Source organism: Podarcis raffonei, chromosome 10 (genome assembly GCF_027172205.1).
Source record: "Podarcis raffonei isolate rPodRaf1 chromosome 10, rPodRaf1.pri, whole genome shotgun sequence".
Taxonomy (NCBI): Eukaryota; Metazoa; Chordata; class Lepidosauria; order Squamata; family Lacertidae; genus Podarcis; species Podarcis raffonei.
Genome location: NC_070611.1, coordinates 45,966,251 through 45,987,819, shown reverse-complemented (window position 1 = coordinate 45,987,819; position 21,569 = coordinate 45,966,251). Strand labels below are relative to the sequence as shown.

At 42.3% G+C, this 21,569-nt stretch overlaps 1 protein-coding gene across 1 annotated transcript; it reads right to left on the bottom strand.

The window, feature by feature from the left end:
- On the bottom strand, positions 1-21,042 carry ST13 (ST13 Hsp70 interacting protein). Its single transcript, XM_053407328.1, has 12 exons — positions 20,883-21,042; positions 17,240-17,321; positions 15,798-15,870; positions 15,598-15,668; positions 14,551-14,617; positions 12,772-12,856; positions 11,311-11,421; positions 10,376-10,478; positions 7,201-7,317; positions 4,326-4,389; positions 2,229-2,341; positions 1-1,574 (listed from the first exon to the last, which is right to left on the bottom strand). Exons 1-12 carry the CDS (start codon positions 20,990-20,992, stop codon positions 1,446-1,448), a joined length of 1,125 nt encoding a protein of 374 aa, XP_053263303.1. The 5' UTR covers positions 20,993-21,042; the 3' UTR covers positions 1-1,445.
- Between the last annotated feature and the right edge of the window lie 527 nt (positions 21,043-21,569).

Sequence of the window (21,569 nt, the reverse complement as noted above, 5' to 3'; positions counted from 1 at the left end):
TTATTCAAAACCAGTCTTTATTGTTTTTAAAGGCAACTAGAAGTATTTTCAGAACTAATTCTTAAGCAAAAATGGATTCATATTTTTTCATTCAATGAGATTATTATTGTATGAAGAAGAAAAAAACTTTCTGGAGTTTATTTTTAGAAGTGGGTTCCTAAATCTGTTCAGATTTAAACAAACAGAAAGCATACATCACTTATGGGTTCAGACAAAATTACAAGAGCACAGAACAGGAAACATTCAAAAGCCCTAGAAGAGACCAAGACGTAATTATAACAAGGTTTCCAACATTAAGAGCGGGAATCAAAATTTTAGTAGAGAGAAAATAACAGATTTAATTGTATTAGTTATCAATGAACATTTCAGCAAAGTGTCCAATGAATACACATGCTGTAATTATACTGAATATTTGCCATTCCAACAAAGGTCTTCCTTCTCTTCCTTTCAACTCAAGCTCCACAAGTATCAATGTGATAGTATGACAAACAACCCCCCACCCTATAAAAATCAGTATTTGATACTCTGAACTAGGATATATGGAAATAGGGAAGTACTCAGCTGCAAAAGATATGTAAGTTCATTAGAGCTTCCATGAAATGAGAATCCAGAACTTTACCAATCTTAAGATCTATGCTGTATATATTCATTCTGAATTATTTAAAAAATGAATACAACCAATTTGTTTTCCTCCTACAATATTAGGAAATTAAACCAAGAATAATGTTCAATAGTTACAGAAAGGCTCCTACCTTTTGAAGTTATTCAGCTGACTAATGTTAATAAAAACATTTGCCCCCTACACAACTTGACAGAGACAATTAACAAGTTAATTGGCTCAACATTGATTGTATAAGTAGTCCAGCCTCAACAGCATTTGTACCAACATATTAAAAGCCTAACCCACTGCTGCAGGGATCTGATCTGTGAAGAATCTGTTTGCAACTATTTAAGTCACCCTTGTGAATATATAAAAAAGAATATTAATTGTGTATTATTTCTTCCAGTTAAAATAAAAAATACTGATCCTCACTTATGTTAGAACTTAAGAATTGTTACAAGCTCTCACAAAGGAGTTCAGTTACTGGGAAGCAGAAACCCACACTATTACTTTAAAAAAAACAAAAACCTGCCCCTCCGAAAATAGCCCCCCACCCACCCAACACATTTTGGTACAATCTACTGGAAGATTACAATTAATAAAAATTTAAAAGAAACTGCACTACTGTTGAGTAAGACAAACTCCTGGGCAAAGGTGCTGAGAGGGGGAAATGTATTTTTTTGAAATAAAACCTGAATACAATCAAAGTGACTGCCATTTCTGAAGCATGGAGGGAGGAGGAAAAGGGATTCTACCCAGAGCACCCTAATTCTCTTCTGAGAATTATAGGTACAATGGTTTGTGTTATTGCAACATCCCCCACCTCTTGCAATGGAAGGGGATTTTAGGGTTGATTTCCAAATTTGGCTGATAGTTTGCCAATGAGATTCATGACTTTGGGGTTATTCTGGTACTTTGACATGTTTGCTGGGTTCTGTGCAACATCCTGGAAAGCTGCCATGACTTCTGGATCCTGTAAAACAAAAAGGGGGGAAATGGCTTGTACTGTTGTATGAAATTAAGTGGGTTTTCATATCCATGTTAAGGCCACATTACAATATAAAATCAACTATATGCTAGTTGTTGTTGGCATCCATCTGTCTTGAGAGACAATGGAGTGCATCTCTGGAGCTGAAGTCAAACCTCTGTGTTAGCAGCACTGAAGTGACCTCACCGGGATGCAAACCTCGGCAAGTATATATGGAGGTGCTGGGCTGTCCAGATGACAAGACCCCCATCAGCCTTGAGAACAATTATATAATTATATATAATTGTTTTAAAAATATATAAAATTAATATAAAAATATATAAAAACAATTATATAAAAATTAATATAAAATATATATAAACAATTATATAAAAATTGTATTGATAGGCTGTTTAGCCACATCAAGTGGTATTTCTTGCAGTTAAGATTCCTCTTGTTAAGAGGTGTCATTTGTTACAAAGGCCACATGTTACCCTGAGGGCATTTTTAAAGCAGAATAAAAATGACTGAAAATAAATAAATGTTGGAATAATCAACTATTTGGGGGAAGGTCCTTAGAGAACAAGCACAACTCATATGAAGAATCAGGGCTCCATAAATCTCTCAATCATCATTGTTTTACTTGTTCTATGTTCTCACCTGCATGGCTGCAAGAACTTCAGGGTCACTGAGAATTTCATTGAGACCAGGCATGCCCCCCATTCCAGGCATGCCACCAGGCATACCGCCAGGCATGCCACCAGGAAAATTACCTGAAAATGTAAAGCATAGACTTGGAGCAGGGATCAACAATCTTTCTGGACCAGAGGAGGGCACATTTTGAGAAAGTGTTATGGATGCTAGTCACAAAATGGCTACCATAGGGTGTGTGGCATAATGCAAAATGGTTGTCATGAGAGGTGTGGCATAACAAAAAAAATAGAGTGAGTACAGTCATTGCTGCTTTCTCCCCAAACCCCTGGACAATCTCATGCTTACCATGGGAAGTCAGCTATGTCCTGCTAGATCTGATTGCACACTATACTGAATACCCATGCACAAACCAGTGATGTTGCTGTCTAGTAATGGGGAGCATTCCGCAGTTCAAGGAAAAATATCCAAAGTGGTCACACACACACTTTTATGCATGTGCATGCACAGAGCACCCAAATAGACCACATATACACATAAATCTCTCTCATACACACATATGCCATGTACTCCCACTCAAACACAACTCTCTCTCCCTCTCTCTCTGTCCAAGTGCACCCATTTTTCTTTCTGAGACCACACATTCGTACTTCCTGCCCTCCCACCCTTACAGACTGCACCACATACATACCTCTGCTTCCTTCTCTGTCACACATACCTCTTCTCCATCTCCAAAGTGTATCTTAATCACACACACAAATGGAGCCCCTACATGGGGTGAACAAGCAACACGTGCCTGCTGCCAGTTCCACATAGCTGGTGGGCAACAAGCAAACAGGATGGGCCATCCCTGCCACTTCCTAACCCGCCGCTCAAACATCCTGCCAAACCAACCAGAATGCAAGGAAGCAGCCTTTCCAGCTGAAGCAACTGCTCTGCCATTAAAAATCCTCTACAGCCCGCCTCCCCCCCGCCCCAATATCAAGGGAAACCAACCCAGCTCTCACAGGCAGCATGATGCCTGCAGGTGCCAATGAAGGCCTTTGGGGGCTCCGTGGCACCTGTGGGTACAAACCCTGCAGCAAAGCATACCCTGCTTTCACATGTGTGTTACATCCTTACATATTACCATTCTTTGGAAGCCTCCTATAGCCAGGAGAGCAAGGGAACTAAAACTTTTCTTGAACAAAGGTCAAGACTTTATCCTGTGTTCCAATACCCACTCCTATACCCACTTAATCTTCCGGGTCCAAATATGGTTGCTTTCAGCTGGAGGTTACCTGTGAAATAGTTATGCTACCTCAAGGCTTTGTCTTATCATAAACAGAGGAATGTATTATCATGGCCTCTTTAGCAAATTGTATGTGAAGGATTACTGCAGCACAGCAAGTTGTACATACTCTATACGATCTTACCAATAAAGCAAAACACAAGAGAGGAGGCTGTATGGGCAAGCAATTCTGCAGTGTACATGATTTCTAAGATTTGCTATTAGCAAGTTTGTTTATCTACCACCCTTCATTAGATTTGGTTCCAGGGCGGTTCATAAAATTAAAGGATTAAGAAACAATCAACCACATAAAAAACAACCCGCAGTTTAAACACAGCAAGCAGTTAAGACCGTAAAATGCCTAAAATAGAAAAAGAATAAAAAGAGGTTCTCTGGTCCCTAAAAGCAGTGAGGTGAGCCTTTCTGGGGATGTGCCTACACAGATGGCTGCCATGTGCTTACAGATGGCATGCCATGTCCAGAAAGGCTTTCTCTTTTCTTTCAGAAAGGAGTGAGAGTGTGGGGGGGCAGGATGATATGGGTGAGGCTCTTCAGGCCTCAGTAACATCTCCCTCTTTTCCAGCCCCCAAGTCACTTTCATGGTCTCCTAGGCCACTACAGTGAGTGTTTGTTCCTATGAGTAGTTATGTGTTCCCTTCACATACAGATATTCCCTTCCAACAGCCAAACAACTTTCCCTCTTGCTTAGAAAAACCAAACTTACATAAGTAAAACTTTTCTTTTGCCCCAGTAGCAAGTTAAACAAAATGCTATGACCCAGATCCATTAAGTTACCATCTCTCTGTTGCTATTCATGCTTTGAAATGAACACATACCTGGGAAACCACCTGGGAAGCCACTAAACGGAGGTCCTCCCGTTTGTCGTCGAGCCTCTTCCTCCTGCAATCAATAAATCATGAGAAAACTTCACATGCTCTCCAACTAATCAAGCTTAGATATAGAAAGCTGAGAAGGCTATTACAACTGGATCCAAAGCCTACTATATAGACCCTACATGCTCTTAGGTTCTGCACTACTGCTTCACTCCAGGATAATGCTGAATTTCTAGGCCCCTGGAAGAGTGAGTTTTGAAAAGAAAATAGTTGTGATATTTATTTTAATGCTCAAGTTTGTTGCTGCTCCCTCAGTGTCTATAGCACTGGGCTTCAAACTACAGGTAACTCACATCTTACGCAGCAGGGGTTATGTTCTTGGCAATTGCACATATAAGCAGCGCAAAGCCATAACAACCCCTAGAAAACTGTAAAAATAAATAAATCACTGCACTCATCAGTGGGTGACAAATAAGGCTCTTAAGTCTTCCTCCTCTTCCTTGCTAAATGATGCTTTAGGGGATGATATGAGGAAATGGGGGGTTGCCAGATAGCCAGAAGAAGTGCTCGGCTGCGGTTCAGATCTAGGGGTGGATTGCATGAGCACAATTGCCACTATTGTCTCTTGAATGCATCAAACATTTCCTTGCATGGTCTCAGTGTCTGTAATCCCACAGATGATCTTGAGGCTGAGTTCCATGAGGGGGTCAAACTCTGCAATCAGATCATTTGTGTGCTTTATGACTTGGAAGAGTTGAGAAAATTTCTGCAGGTTCCAACTTGCTCTCCATCCTCATCCTCACATTCTAAACTTGATCTGACCAGTTTCTCTCTAGCTATTCAGCAGTCAATACCTGTTGGCCCTCAATTAGTTCTTCTACTTCTTCCTGGATGAGGCCAACAAAGCCACCACCACCTACTTGCCTAGCCATCTGCACAATGCCCTCCACCTCAGTGACCGTGCTTGAAAATCTCTTGAAATCATGCACACATTCCTTCCACAAGTTCCACCAGCATGCATTCACTGTTTCAGGCTTGACTGCATCCACAATGGGTGACGCAATGGGTAACGCTGAAGGACATCCAGCATACCGTGGAGTCAAGAGCTGGATCAGCATCCATTGCATTGATAATCCAGGTGATGAGCTTCGTGTGAGTAGTCTTGGAGCAGTGGATCACACCTTGATGCAGAGGCTAGATGAGGGATGTCCTATGCAGGGGGGGGGGGCGGGCTACCTTGCTGTGTGTGAAGCAGAGTCCTTCAATGCCCAGCATTGTCCATAAGCATTATCACTTTAAACCACAGTTGTTTCTCTCTGAGGAACTGTCTCACCTCTGGAAAGAAGCAGTTATGGAGGCAGTCTAGAAATGATGATGTCACCCAGGCCTTTTCATTGGATTACCAAAATACCAAAATTACCAAAATACAGGAAGTAGATTCTTCTCCTTGCCTTTTGCACAGGGGTTTTGAGACATGTACAGCAAGCACGGCTTTATTAAGCGTCCAGCTGAATAGCTACAGAGCAGCACAGCTACTCTATCCTTTCCAGCTTTGAAGCCAGGGGTTTGCTTTTCAGCTTTGGCAATGCAAGTCTGCTCAGGTATTTTCTTCCAGAGAAGTCCTGTCTCATCTAAAGTGAAGACTTGCTCTGGAAGACAGGACTTGTCCAGCAGCTACTTTGATTGTGCAGGGTATGTTTTCACATTCTCTTTGTCTGCAGATGAAGCCTGCCTTATTGCCTGGACATTCTTCAGGTTGAAACAGATCTTAAAGCTCTTAAGGCAACCTGAGTTGGCTTTAAATTCCTTGCTGATTCCCAACTGTAGTGGAAAGTTTACTGTGGCCACAGAGGCTGAGAGATTTGTGGCACGAGAAGCTGCCACCCATAGCAACATGTTTCTGGTTCTTGTCTTCCAGCCACAAGTTCAGTGCCTTCTTTGTCTTCACCAAAGCCATGTCTTGCACTTGGCTGGTCACCTTTGCAGCCAGGAATGCACTTACTGCCACTCCTCCATGGACCTCATTTTCATGCATCTTGATGGCATGGATGCTGTACTCATTCCGGCCATATTTGTGTGCCACAGCACACACAGACATGCCAGCTCTCAAGCAGCTCAGCACAGCCAACTTCTTTTCCAGTGTGGGAACCATCCTTCACTTATTCTTTCGTTTCTCAGCAGCTGATGATAATGAGGATGCCTTGTGTTTTGCGGCCATTCTGCAGCTCTAACCACCTCATCCACAATCCTCCAAGTCTCCTCCAATGTCTCTCCAAGCCCCTCCACAAGTCCTTCAGACCTCTTCCAACCACCTCTTCCAAACTCCTGTGATGTCTCTCCAACCTCCTTCAATCTCCCTCTCCAACTGCTTCTTCCACACTCCAACCTCCCCCAATGTCTCTCCAAACTTCTCCACAAGTCTCTTTGGTCTCCACCAATCAGCCACTCTAACTCTCTGCTACCTCCTCTGCCTTCTCTTCACACTCTGCAGACTCTTCAACCACACTCAAACACTTTCACAAAGACTACCGGGATCTTTTGCAGTTTCTTCCTGCTCAGCCACCCCTTTTCCACCCCGTGCATCACATTTTCATGGTATTTTTAAAAAAAAATTAAAAAGAAAATTGGTGATGTGCATAAAGCCGTGATCATGTTAAGTACGTATAATAATGTAAGATGTGAGTTACCTGTACAAAAACTAGTTATCATTTTGAAGTTCTCTGCAACGAAATACAGACTCAGTTAAAGACAGACATTCTAAAATATAGGTTAGCATTTGAAACTGTAGAAGTGCCCCTTTTTTAGCCTATTTCCATGCACATTTTTGGGAGTTATGCTGGGTTATTTTCCTGTTGTACATGCTTTATTAAGCTCTCACCCTTTGAGCTCTCTCATGTTCCTCTCGAGCTTTCTTTACTCTTTCCATCCTTTCCCTGATTTCTTTTTCTTCACGCTTTCGTTCATATTTTCTTCTGTGTTCCGCAATCTTCTGAGCCTGAAGCACAGAGGGTGGGTATTGGTCATATGAATCCAGAGCATCTTTAAAATACCATCTTAGCACTTTACCTACCTCAACTAGTTTTAATTGTTTTGGTACTCTGCCAATTCTTTTCTAGTACTGAAAATTAGATATTTAAGACACATACCTTCTCTTCAACAGGCAACTTAAGATTCAATATGTTGCTGGGTCCCACAGGATATGAAGTCAGTATTTCACAAGAGGGCAAAACTTGCAGCCTGAAGTTGCTGATGGTATGAGTGAACATAGTGAAAACAATTATCCAGGCTTTGAAAGTCTGGAAACCTATCTAGGAGTTTATACTACAACTCATGTGTAAAAATATTTTGAGAGGATTGCTTATAGTGTTCTGGCCAAGCCAAGCTAAAGGATGCAGACTGCCACTTAAAAAGTCTTAATCAATAATGGAGTGTCTTAACATTTTTCAGCCTCAGGGCCACAATGGGTTAGGATCCTCTCCTAACCCAGCATTGTGGTGGAGAGAATTGACCAACCTTCCTCTTTCTGCAGTGCTTGACCCCTTAGCAATAGAACCATGTTAACTGGTGAACAGGCACTCCTGTGGATGGAGGAGATAAGTCAATTTTCCCGAGGGGTGGTAGGTCACCAGAAATGGCTTGGCAGGCCAAGGCTAGCCTGCAAATTTGCCACCCTTGATCTAGACAACATAGCATATTTAGAAGCCAGAAATGCTAAAACCAATGTTCAAAATGTAAAATACCAGGGAGTATACTACACACTTGGCATACAAAACTTTAGGCTCTAGGGATATCACATTTTGGGTCAGTGGTATCAACTAGGCTTCTCAAAACATGATGTATTGAAAAAAACATGCCTTCAGTTGTCATCAGTATTTGGCAGCAAAAGCTCCTAGTATCCATAACACTGCTACTTAAAGAAGCCATTACACTATTTTTCATAGGTTTCAGCTTCCAGATGCTTCTCCAGATATTATAAAGGACACCTTTCTGCATCTTTTATCAAAAACTTTAAAGAGACTTTCAGTAGTAGGCTCCCAACTAGGTCAAGTCTCAACTATAGCCTAGTCAGCAGAGAATGAGACTCTTAATCTCAGGATCATGGGTTCAAGCCTGACTTTGGGCAAATGAGTCCTGCATTGAAGGCAGTTGGACTAGATGACCCTCGTGCTTCTAACTCTACAATTCTAGGATTCTAAGTCTGCCCTGGCTCAGCAGTGCTAGAAACTGGGATAGAAAAGCTAGGAGCCAAATTTTGGCAACACAGTTTAGTTATTATTTTGATACACATGAACTAATACACAAATCACATAAGTGACACATTGTTAATATCACATTTTAACAGAAATTGTTAATACATGTTTCATTTGGTGCTTACAACAAAAATATTGGTACACCACACCCTACTCTTTACTGTTAAACTCCTTATTAACATTTTGGCTATCCCTGACATATACTTCGAGGCTTCAAAGCATATACATTTCAGAAATCCTTGAGTATCATCCAGGCACAAAAAATGGCACCCAGATCTTTTGAGCTTTTTGCAAATGGAGAATCTTTGGGCGTGAAATGCGCCTGGCACCCTGCTAATTTCAATCCCTGTGGCTGAGACTAGCCTATCTTACTTGGTCCTCTGTCTTGTGAAATTATACTGTTTCAATTAGTTGCTCATGTTTTTATTATTATTCTCTGTGCTGCAGTTTCAATGAGTGGGAGGAGGGAACTGCCCTAAGGCGTCTTCACAGGAGTTGGTCCTGCCCACCTAGCAACAACAGGCATTTCCTAAACATCCCCACTCCTCTTCATGTGGCAAACAATAAAGCAGTAGACATGGAGACTGTAACAATAAGTATGGACAGAGCAGAGGCATTTCCTACAACCCTGAAATGCCTTCTCTTCTTTTCATGCATAAAAGCCATGGAGAAGGGGAGACGTATGCCATTCTTTAGGAGTTGTCAATGAAGTAAAGAGTATGTGGAAGGCTTAGGCTTGTTGAATCAAATTTTCATTCTATCTGTGGGAAATAATACAGTGGAGAGAGCAGCTCCAGATACACATTGGCAGGGAGAGGAAGCAGAAGCCAGGCTTTCACATCAAAGCTTCAGAAATGTTAAATTATACACATGATTATGAGATATCAAAATTTATGACCTACTTGATGGGTCTTCCTTTTGTACAAGGTTAAGATTTATCCCTTGCTAATGTCAATCCTAAACTTACAATAGGAAGGGCAAACATTTGGCCCTATGGACACTGCTGAACTAAGACTTCCTTCACCCCTGGCAAGAATGGCCAATGGTCAGGAAGATGGGAGTTTAGTTCAAGATCTGGAGGGCCAAAGGTCTCCACATATGATCTACAGAATGCCAGACCAGATGAAACAGTACAGTTAAATAATTATTCAGAAATATTATTTGAATATATAGGCCAGCTTGCAAAAACAAGGAGTGATTCTCTAGAGACAAGGCTGAAGCTAAGAATTTTTTGAACTGTTTGTAATCACAGCTGACAGCACTCCCATGCGGCAATGCTGCAAATCAGTAAAAAAAATAATATTGCGTTCTAGCCCATGCACTGATCTTGGATGAGCCACATTTTATGCAGCAGATGTATCTACAGTTTTCCCACTGTTCCTTTCCCACAAATATTGGGAACACATGCCCATATCATACACACACATTTCCCCTTCAGATGTTATAGGAGCTTACTCAGAGACATGCAGTGGACACATGGCAAACTTGTCTACTTCCAGCAATCGTCTGGAAGGTAGAGGATGGGACCACAGCATCCTTAGTTTTGAACTATGAGGCCATGCATAATTCCAACAGACACCAATTTCTGAAATAAGTTCTGCCTAACACCACAGAAGACAAACCATGAACAAGGCAATAAATTATTGATGTCCCAAGGTACAGCCTGAAGGCACATGAGGCCACCACTCTGTTCAAGCTAAGGAGCTCTGGGGAATCACATATACACTGTGTTCAGGTCCACAAAAAAAGAAAGCCAGGATAGAAAATGTAAGAAAATAAATATGTATTCCTGTTGTCACTCACTCTGGGCTGCACTTCCTTCAGCATGGCACTAGCATCTTCATCATAATCCAGTTTACAGGCTAATGCCAGGTCATGTGCAGACTCCTCCCAGTGACCCAACAGCCTGGCAATGACAAGATTCAAGACATTTTAAAATCAGATTTAACCCATGGCATAAAATAGGGGTGGGCATCCTTTAGCGCAACAACTTCTGAAGACCACAACTCCCACCATCCCTGAACACTGATCATGCTGGCTGGGGATTTTGGGGGTTTTGAGTCCAAAAACATCCAGAGGGCCGCATGTTCGTCATTCTTGGGCTACAAGAAAACCCATAGATATGCACAGCTTGAAAACCACACAGAAACTTTCTATTTCATTATTATGGTACAGTCATACCTCGGGTTAAAGTCGCTTTGGGTTAAATCTTTTCAGGTTGCGTCCCGTGGCAACCTGGAGGTAACGGAATGGGTTACTTCCGGGTTTCGCTGCTCGCACATGTGCAGACGCTCAAAATGACGTCACACGCATGTGCAGAAGCGGCGAATCACGACCCGCGCAGACGCAGGTTGTGTTCTGCTCAGGATGTGAATGGGGCTCCGGAACGGATCCCGTTCGCATCCAGAGGTACCACCGTACTTGTATTTTTGCAAATCCAAACTGTCCCTTAATTCCAAGTTTTACATTGAAGAAGCAAAGGAGAATCTACCATGGTAGCAGAACAGTACAAATATGTGCATTTATATATGGTTAAGATTATCTTACCTACCCTTCACAATAAGGTCTTGGGGCAGATTGCAACAATTTACAATTATAAAAACAGACACAAGTTGAATTAATAAAAAATACCAGCTACGCAACTGGATTATGTTTATGCTATACAGCAAACCAGACCGGAAAGTTTGTATCTTCATTAATCAGAGGAGTACAATGTAAAGAGAGGTTAGTTTCTTTACCTGTGGGCTTTCCCTCGCCATTTGTAAGGCTGTGCTGAATCAGGGTTAATCTGAATAGCTCTATCACAATCTCTGATGGCAGCATTTGGCTTCTGCATTTTCACAAAGACACTGTCGACAACAAGGAAATCAAATATGTTTAAGGAACTATCAGCTGCACATTTTTGGGTACTCAGAATGGAGTTCTGCTACAAGTTACATGACAGTAATGCCTAATCATATTTTTTCCCTTCCACCGTTCCAAAAACTGCAAGCTGCTTCAGTAATTTGGATACATCCTCTTCTAACACGTATGTTGAGCTTTTAATGCTAATTTTAAAAAATTCAATAATAATGTGGTTTAATGGCTTATACACTTTTCTTTTTCTAAGATTGGTATTAATGGCATCAATCACCTATTGCTTCAATTTTTATCTGACAGTGACTTCTATGAAGCAACATTAAGCAGGATCTCAACCTCCAATTTAATTTAGCTAAGTCCTTTAATAAATACACATACTTACTCTGTCTTACTCGGACAAAAATCAAAATTAGGAATATGACATCTAAATTATGTCCAAGTGTGCTAAGAAAAATAAAAATGCTTGCTTTTTCATAAAGTCATTATGTAATCTGATTTTATGTATACAGGTATGGTAGCATTAAGGACAAGGGAAAGAGAAGAGGTATATGGGAAGGAGAACATGGAACAGGGTCATTAGAAGAAAAGACAACCATGAGCACATAGCAATTTAGAAAACTGACATTTACACTTATTAGTCTACAGACCGTCTGGTAAATATTTCCACAACCACCAACAGGACTTTTCAGGTGAATAACAGCACCTCAAAATGTCAGAGACTGTATGTTGGCTTGCAAAGGAGCTTATCAAAATAGATTTAACAAAGAGGCACAAGAGGCTTAACAGTTCTTTTGCAGCCAGGTCAAGGCATATTGTCACATTTTGTACAATATGTACATTTTACTAACAATTCATTTAGCAAGAGAATTCTGGAGTTAATTAGTCTAGACTAAGCTGTATTTGAGGGACGCGGGTGGCGCTATGGGTAAAACCTCAGCGCCTAGGGCTTGCCGATCGTATGGTCGGCGGTTCGAATCCCCGCGGCGGGGTGAGCTCCCGTCGTTCGGTCCCAGCTCCTGCCAACCTAGCAGTTCGAAAGCACCCTCAAGTGCAAGTAGATAAATAGGTACCGCTTTATAGCAGGAAGGTAAACGGCGTTTCTGTGTGCGGCTCTGGTGCCGGTTCGCCAGAGCAGCTTCGTCACGCTCGCCACATGACCCAGAAGTGTCTGCGGACAGCGCTGGCTCCCGGCCTCTAGAGTGAGATGAGTGCACAACCCTTGAGTCTGTCAAGACTGGCCCGTGCGGGCAGGGGTACCTTTACCTTTACCTTTAAGCTGTATTTGGGTATATGTAGTTTGGCATCCTCTAATGCACTCGTTTTTAAATTTAAAGTCTCACCTGGCTCGTTTGGCATACAAGATAGCCAGTTGTGGATTCAACTTGATGGCTTCTGTGAACAAATCAATGGCTTTCTGAAGTTCACCTGGAAATATAAATAAAGCTTCAATTGTACCCCCAAAGAAAACATCTACATTATATACTTGTCTTAATTGGGAGTACTGGACATATGGAATAAAGGAAATGGTACATAGGGCCATCAGTCTTGTCTCATTGGCAAGTTGCAAACATCCTCTTTTGGGACAAGGCACTCAAGTGGTTTGCAGCTGTGCAACCCCAGGTATTCGTAGGATTTTCTAGACAAATTTAACTTGGTTCCAAGTCCTGTTTTGTTGTAGAAACTGCATTGGCCACCCTATGTGATAACCAGTGCCAAGAGAAGAGGAATACGACCCTTTTGATATCCCTAGTTCTCTCAGCATCTTTTGATACCATCAACGGTGGTATCTCCATGGAATGACTATGTGAAATGTATATGGATTGCATTTAGGCAACGGAGCCCAACAACATGCGCTTCCTCCCTTGCCTCTTGGGGGTGGGGAGAGAAAAATAGTGTGTGAGAGTGAGGCAGACACACACACATACACACACCTTGGTAGGATCTGCATGGGAGGGGAGCCTGATGAGTGAGAGGCAATTTGCCTGGCCCTTCAGTTTTTTTTACCTGCAGGTCAGTGGCCCATAACATAAAGAAGATTTCTCTTTAACCTTGCTTTAATGCCTTTTACAGCTTGAAACACTGGTCCCTTAAGGACTACTTCTTCTCTGTCAAACCTACATGGGAGCTGAGATCTTCCCATGCAGGTTGACAGAGAAGCCTTTCTCAGAGTTTCACCACCATGAGCAATCAAGTGGTAGGCAATGCTTCTGACATCCTGGTTACTGAATTCCTCTCCCCAGAAAGCTTGTCTAGTCAGCAGGGGTCAGCAAACTTTTTCAGCAGGGGGCCGGTCCACCATCCCTCAGACCTTATGTGGGGCCAGACTATATTTTGAGGGGGGGTGAACGAATTCCTATGCCCCACAAATAACCCAGAGATGCATTTTAAATAAAAGCACACATTCCACTCCTGTAAAAATACCAGGCAGGCCGCACAAATAACCCAGAGATGCATTTTAAATAAAAGGACACTGATTCCCGGACCATCCGCGGGCAGAATTAAGAAGGCAATTTGAGCGGGATCCGGCCCCCGGGCCTTAGTTTGCCTACCCATAGTCTAGTGGCTATAACATCATATTTTAGGTGTCAAGACAAGATGTTTAGTCTCAAGCATTTTAAATAAAATTATTCTTTTTCTGGATCAGATGGGAAATGAAATTACAGTGGTACCTCAGGTTACATACGCTTCAGGTTACAGACTCCGCTAACCCAGAAATAGTACCTTGGGTTAAGAACTCTGCTTCAGAATAAGAACAGAAATCGTGCTCCAGCGGCACAGCGGCAGGTCCCATTAGCTAAAGTGGTGCTTCAGGTTAAGAACGGTTTCAGGTTAAGAACGGACCTCAGAACAAATTAAGTACTTAACCCGAGGTACCACTGTATTTTAAAGACAGTCATTCACTGCACTGTCTGAATCGAAGTTATGGTGAATTTGGAACATACTTTTGTTTGAATTATGTACTTATTGAAAAGAACAACTTCTGATTACTGTTCTCTTAACACTGTGGGAATTAAGAAACTCCACAATCCACCCTATAAAATAGAAGTATACTAGATTACATATTTTGTTTACCTCTAAAAAGCTTGTCAGGCAATTAATTTTCCTTATAAAGAACTCACCTTCACCTAGTGCATTAATAGCTTCCATCTTTTTTTCATTCGCCTGGTCCATCATCTCTTCCGTTACCTAAAGGAGAGAGAAACAAAGTGACTCAAATTCACACAAAGTATTTGGAAAGCATTCTTAATTCTAGAAATTTCAAAAGGTCTAGATCAGGGGTAGGCAACCTAAGGCCCATGGGCCAGATGCGGCCCAATCGCCTTCTCAATCCGGCCTGCGGACAGTCCGGGAATCAGCGTGTTTTTACATGAGTAGAATGTGTGCTTTTATTTAAAATGCATCTCTGGGTTTTTTGTGGGGCACAGGAATTCGTTCATTTCCCCCCTCCAAAATATAGTCTGGCCCACCACATGGTCTGAGGGACGGTGGACCAGCCCACAGCTGAAAAAAGTTGCTGACCCCTGGTCTAGAGTATCAATATACGACTCAACCGAATCTCAGCAGAGGGATATGTGTTTCAAAACTACATAAAGGCATTAAGAAAAATATCTATCAACAATAAATTTCATCTTTTTAAAAAGCTCCACAGACTATGAAGGAGAGTTGAAGTTGTCTTAACTTTTTATTTATTTTTCCATCCTTTAGATCAGTGACTTTTTAGTTATGGCAGAACACATCTGGTGCACAGTCTGCTGGTCTGATCCAGCTCAGCAAGCTTTTCCTGCTAGCCCACTAGCTCCCTGTCTCCATTTCGCAAGCAACAGGACTGCTTTATTTCTTCTGCCTGGCGTATTGCACATGTATGTGATACAGAAGTGTATGTGCAGACATGAGATGGCCAGATCCATCTTTCTTTTGGCCACAACAATCTTTCTAAGATATCAGTTATTTTTCTTAACATTAAAAGAATAATTTGAAATCCACATTCTGCATTGGTTTCCTATATATTAGTACAGATTGCATCATGATGGATTTGTTTAGATAGCTCTTAAATATTGTAAAGCAATTTACATGCTGTGCAATCCAGAAATGTTGATTGGTTGATGGAAAAAGCTACATGAGGTTTTACAAAGAGAGACAGTTCCAATCTCAATTAAGCTTATTACCTCAAGACTTTCATCTCCCATTTCTTGAGGTTCATCACTGTCTGGTTCAATCACTCCTTCATTATCAATTTCTGCAAACAAAACCACCACTAATTAGAAGAATCCTAGTTATTCCGCATAAGACGCTAAATAGGAAAAATGAAGCCAATACATTGCATCTACAACATGAAAACCATGCAATATAGTACTGAATAACTCACCCACATCACTCTCTTCACTCTCAGGTTCTGATGGCTTTGGCGGTTCCTCGGGCTTCTTTTCTTCTGCTTTCGCCTAATGAAAAGGATATCAAATTACTGGCATGCTCATTTAAAGCTTTGCTTAGGGTGGTATTGTAGGATGTTCAGACAATTCTAGAATAAATTATTTTCAGGGACTGAATTGGAGAACTGTTGCACTGTTTTTCTAGCTGGAAAGTTTAAAATTTAAAAGGTGAATATCTCAAAAATGTAATTATGATATTTTGGTTATTTTATTTCTGCTTGCTACAGACTGCTGGAAAATCCAGACTTTCTACTGTTTTACAATTCATCTGGGAAGATCTGGAGACATATAAGTAACACTGAAACATAGGGCAAGGGGCCCCATCAGAAAAGCAGCATATCTGACCAATGAAGTATTTGTTAGCAGAGTTTGATTATCACCGACAGCAATCAGCACCACTACTGTCAGTTGTCAGGATTCAAAGAACTATGCAACTAACTACACACCCAAGGGAACTTTAGACTTCTGCTTTCCAAAGAGCAGAAGCCTTTGCCACATGACAAACCACTTCGGAAGGCATAAAGACTTTTAAAAAGCCGACAAACATAATGGGGTGACCTCCTGTTCGGGGGATAGTGGAGGGAGGATAAAATGCATCATCTCTAGCTACCTCCCAAAAAAGTAACGTGTATGACATGTGCAAACTCTCCTGCTCTTACCTTTGCTCCATGTTAGCTGACCCACGACTAGGGCTGGGCGATATCTGGTTTTCAACATTATAATATATCAGCAGCTAAATATCGTGATATACTGATTTATCACAGTGTCTGAAATGTATCTCAGCTGCTGACAGAGATTTATATAGTGCTTTTGTCCATAAATTGTTCAATTTATCTTCTTCAATGTTCATATCCCTGTTTAATTCCCAGATTTTGTTGCAGGTAAAATTGGTTCTCAACAAGGGTTTCGTATAAAAGGGAAATTAATCATTATACTATATCTTCCCAAATGATTTTTCTGCATAGGCTAATGGCCCTTTATGTACTCAAAAATGATTATCATGGAATCAACAAAGGATGTAGTATCCAACATGCATCTTTAGGTATGCACAAAGAAAGCCTGAGTAATTACTAATGATCTTGTTGACACATGAAGGAGAGAGACACACTTGTGTCCAGGGCAGATGTCTATCAGCTCCATCTGGTAAGCCAGCCTAGACCCTACCTGCCTGCATTATGTCTTGCCAGAGCGGTGCATGCTCTGGTTATCTCCCACTTGAACTACAGGCAACTCCCCATTTGTGATTTATAAGAGAGCATCAATACTATTGCACAAAGTTGAGATGCAGGTCAATTTTTTTAGATCAAATTGCACCCTACATTAGGAATTGTATGTACAAACATAAAAGCCATAATCCTAACAAGCGCCTCTCTCTTACCTCATGTGTTCCTTCCGCAGCTCCTTCTGCAGCTCCTTCCTGAGAAGTGTTGCATGGAGCTGGTGGTATTTTACCTCCCATACTTTTCAAAAAAAGAAAAAGATTGGTGAGATACAGAGTTTGACAACATTTGGTTTAAGATAAATGAAAAGTATAAACCACTAAGTAACAGTTATCAATGAATATTTATTCATGACTAAAGAATAACTGAACAGAAATTCTATTACCTTAAAATTAGTCCCATTTGCTTTTCTGAATTGCTACTCAGGAATGCTTCAGCACAATTTTATGTTATTAGGGTAGAACAACTGAAACCCCTTTAAGCATAGCAATGTCAATTAACTAGCATTTGCTGCCTTCTAATCCAGGAAATTTGGAAAGAAAGAAAAAGCTGTGGAAGGTTAAGCATTTCTAGATTTAACCTGTACTTCCACATGCCGCAGTATGATTCCACAACACTAAGGAAATTACCCTGAACAAAACACTCCATTTTTACCCATACTTTCAAGTCAGAACTGTGATATGTACAAAGGTTACAAGCAATAACACTAGAAAAAATATATCTGTAAAGAGGTGGAATGTAGATTATCCCCAGCAACTTTCCTAGAGCAAGGGGTGCAGGTGCTCAGCTTGTTCTACACTGTTCTGTACCTCTGATTCCCAAAGCATGTGCTTTGCACCACAACTGATTTCCCTAAAACTGGTTGATCCAACACATGACTTGAGGGCTACAAGGAGCCTTTGAGACTTTTTCTGAGGGCCCACAACATCATCTTGGTACCCCCCCCCCCGCACTGCTTTCCCAAAACTGGGTAAACAAGGTGTGAGGCTTTGGGAAGGAGGCGTCAGGGCTGGGAAGGGCTCAAATTCTGGGCTCCCCCCACAGCACAACAATGCAGGGTGTGGCCTGCGGGTTCCGTGTCAAGTACTCTTGCAGCCCACTTGGTCTGAAAGGTTGGACCTCCCTGCCCTAGAATGTACATCAAAAGGTGGTGTGGAAATCACACTTCCTGTTTCAATAAATTAATGGTGAGCTTTCCAGAAACATTTACAGTATCTGTGAAACACTTCTGAGATGAAAGGAGCATCTCTGACACACTCCTCAAGGAATAATATGAAATGTTAAATCTAACTGAAATAAAATTAAGCCAGAAGAGTAACCACCAAATAAGAACTACTAATATTCTCTGGCCACCCTATTTGTTTTACAGTTTCACTGCTCACTTTGTTAGGAAGACTTTACCATTCAAAAACTAACTGATACTTTTATAACCCAATCGTTGTATGAGTTAGGCATACCTGAGTCCACTGATTACAATGCATGCAAAGCCTCCTAATGCTACAAGACTGTGTTATTAAACAACTATTTGATTCAAAATAAAAAGCATTTCACACACAAAGAGATTTCAAATGAACAAGCTCTACCACTCCAGCAGAAAACCTGAAATCTTACTACCTAATAGATAGAGCTACAGGTTACCTTAGAGTAAACACAGCCATGTTTGTTTCTACACTCCTCCAAAGCATAGCTCTTTCAGCCACAACTCTTTCTACACCCCTCCCTCCACAGAATGAAGTGCAAGCTTTTGCACTGTCATGGGACAATACTTTAAGTTCTGCAGAAGCCAAAGCTAGACTGCTTTTCTTCACAGAATCATCAACATTATTACTTGAGGGGGTTTTCCTGGGCTATGAAACAGGACTCCATAATGGTTTTTAATTCATTTAGCTAGAATGTGGTTGGCTGCATAAATGGCGCTCTTGGCAATGTAACACTGATTGCTTTCAAGCAGGATCTGAAATCATGGAGGGGATATTAGAGAACCATCTGGAAAATTTTAACAGCCAATTTTACTATTGTACAGATTTCAATAAGTAATCCAGTTAAATGTTTTTAACCATGCTTACAACAATATGAAAGCAGCTCTATCTACCTTAGTTTTACATAAATTGAATACTAAATCTAAAAACAGTTACATATTGCTATGAGTTGGTGGGGAGAAAGTAGGCTCTATGTGAGATCCTTCTAATCTAACCCCTGGATCTAGCAAGTGTTAAAATATAAGCCAGGCTAGCTTCCTGTGTTGAGGTGAAAGTCTGGGTGATGAGGCATTAAGAGAAGGGGTTCTGTGTGAGAAGGCAAACGGCTGGGGGGGGTCCCCTCCCCCAGCTCTGTTAGTTAAAAGGACAAAGCTGGAGTTTAGAGCTGAGTTGCAATGATGTGACCTAGAAGTAAAGCTGCAAGCTGGTGAGAGAGTCAGAGCAAGGTTTGATTTCTGTTTGAATCCCCTCCATTGTAGGTTCAGGTTGCATATATGTGTAAACAAACCATATATCATAAAAACATATAAAAAAATTGTCCGGTAGCACCTTAGAGACCAACTATGTTTGTTCTTGGTATAAGCTTTTGTGTGCATGCACACTTCTTCAGATGCATGCACATGAAAGCTTACACCAAGAACAAACTTAGTTGGTCTCGTAAGGTGCTACCAGACAATTTTTTTATTTTTTTTTATATGTTTCGACTGTCAGACCAACACAGCTACCTACCTGAATCATATATCATAAATACACTAAAGTATCAGCTGTGCTTCACTCCAGAAGGAAACAAAACCCTGGGTAAGCTCTTGGAACCCCTGGAATCTCGCCCTGCTCCAAGACTGGAGTGGCATGCAACAATATATTTGCACAATCCAAGGTGCATTGTGGCTTGTGTTACACACACTTCCACAAAAAGTCGTTTGATAAATACAGTCGGTATTTTTTAAAGATGAAATAACACTCCTAAGCAACTCAGTTTCAGGCTACTCCAAAATGCATGCTTTTTTCAACAAAGAAGGAACTTCCAGGTGGAAAGAAAAGCATAGGCAAAAATGTGCTTGGCGTGTAGATTATGATGTTTGTTTTTCACTAAATGTGCTCTGGTGCAGTAACTGGGGACAATATTCCAGCATCAAAATACATATAAGATAGATAAAGAAAGTGCAACACCTGAGTAATTATCATAATGATCTGAAAGCTTTCTCTTATCCTTTCCTCAGGCACGAAACAACGTTTTCTGTGCAGCAGAAATGTTCGTACACCGATGGGATTAAAGAGCACATGTTAATTGTAACAGCCTGAAACCCTTTCCTTGCCGAGAAGGGGGGGGGGGAGTGGAGTAACTGGACGCGAGAAGAACAGGTTTCCAATGACACGGCTAGGCCTTCCGTCCAGAAATCCGGCCATCCGTCCCTCAAACAGCCTCGGATTCCAGGGAAAGGACTGAAGACTCAAACCAAAGCAGGCACCTTTCGCAAGGCAAATAAATTATTCCGAAGAATTCCCCACCTTCCCAGCCCCATACAAGTCCCTGCAACTCCTACAGCTCCGCGCTTTTCAAGCCCGACCTCTCTCTTATGATCGAGGCCTGATCCAGGGTTCGCCGCCCACCAGACACCCCCTCCCGCCAAAAACAAAAACCCAGCAGCAGCCCCCCCACAAGCCTTAACGTCCGAAAACGGAGCACACTTTCATCACCTGAAAACGGGGGTGATGGGGAGAGAGAGGGGAAGAAACGGGGATACGGAGGACCCCACTCTACCCCCACCTCCACCTTCTCCAGCGCCGCCCCATGAGGGGCTTCCCCCCCCCCCCGACTTACCCCTCCACCCAGTCGCGGAAGAAGCGCAGGTCGTCGCTGTGCAGGATGGCCGGGTTCTCCTTGCAGAGTTTGACGAAGGCCCGCAGCTCGCTCACCTTCCGCAGGTCCATGGCTCGCCCGCTTCCCTCCCGCGCTGCTACTGCGGTGGTTGCTGCCGCCGCTTGAGCTTCCCTCCAAGCGGAGTAACGAAAGTTCCCAGCCTCCCTCTTCCCTCTCGCTCGGGGGCCCCGCTGCCTGTCACGCGCAATTCAGTTCGGCGCCACGCGCACGCGCTCCCCGCCCCTCCTGCCCCGCCCCCCTGTCAGCTTTCCCTCGCTCGCTCGAGGCTGCCGCTCCCGCTTGCGCTGGCCGCCTTCCCCCTTTGCCCACGCCCGAGAGGCTCCTCCCCCTGTGCCCTCGCGACCCACCCGCCGTGGCCCTTCGAGCGACGCTCGCGCGGGGCGGACCGGAATTTTCCAGAAATGAAACCCGAGTCGTCCAAGACGTTTGCCTCTTTCCGTTGTCCCCGCCCGCCCCCGCCATTCCCACTTGCATAGCAACACCGAGTTATTTCACTCGCCAGATGGCAATAACTGAACCTAAACGGGCTCTCTGCGCGCGAGTATGGGTCTCCCCGTGTTTGTTTTTACAAGCAGGCGTTTTACTTAGTCGCCTAAATAAAAAATTTCCTAGTGAGCACCCGGAAGG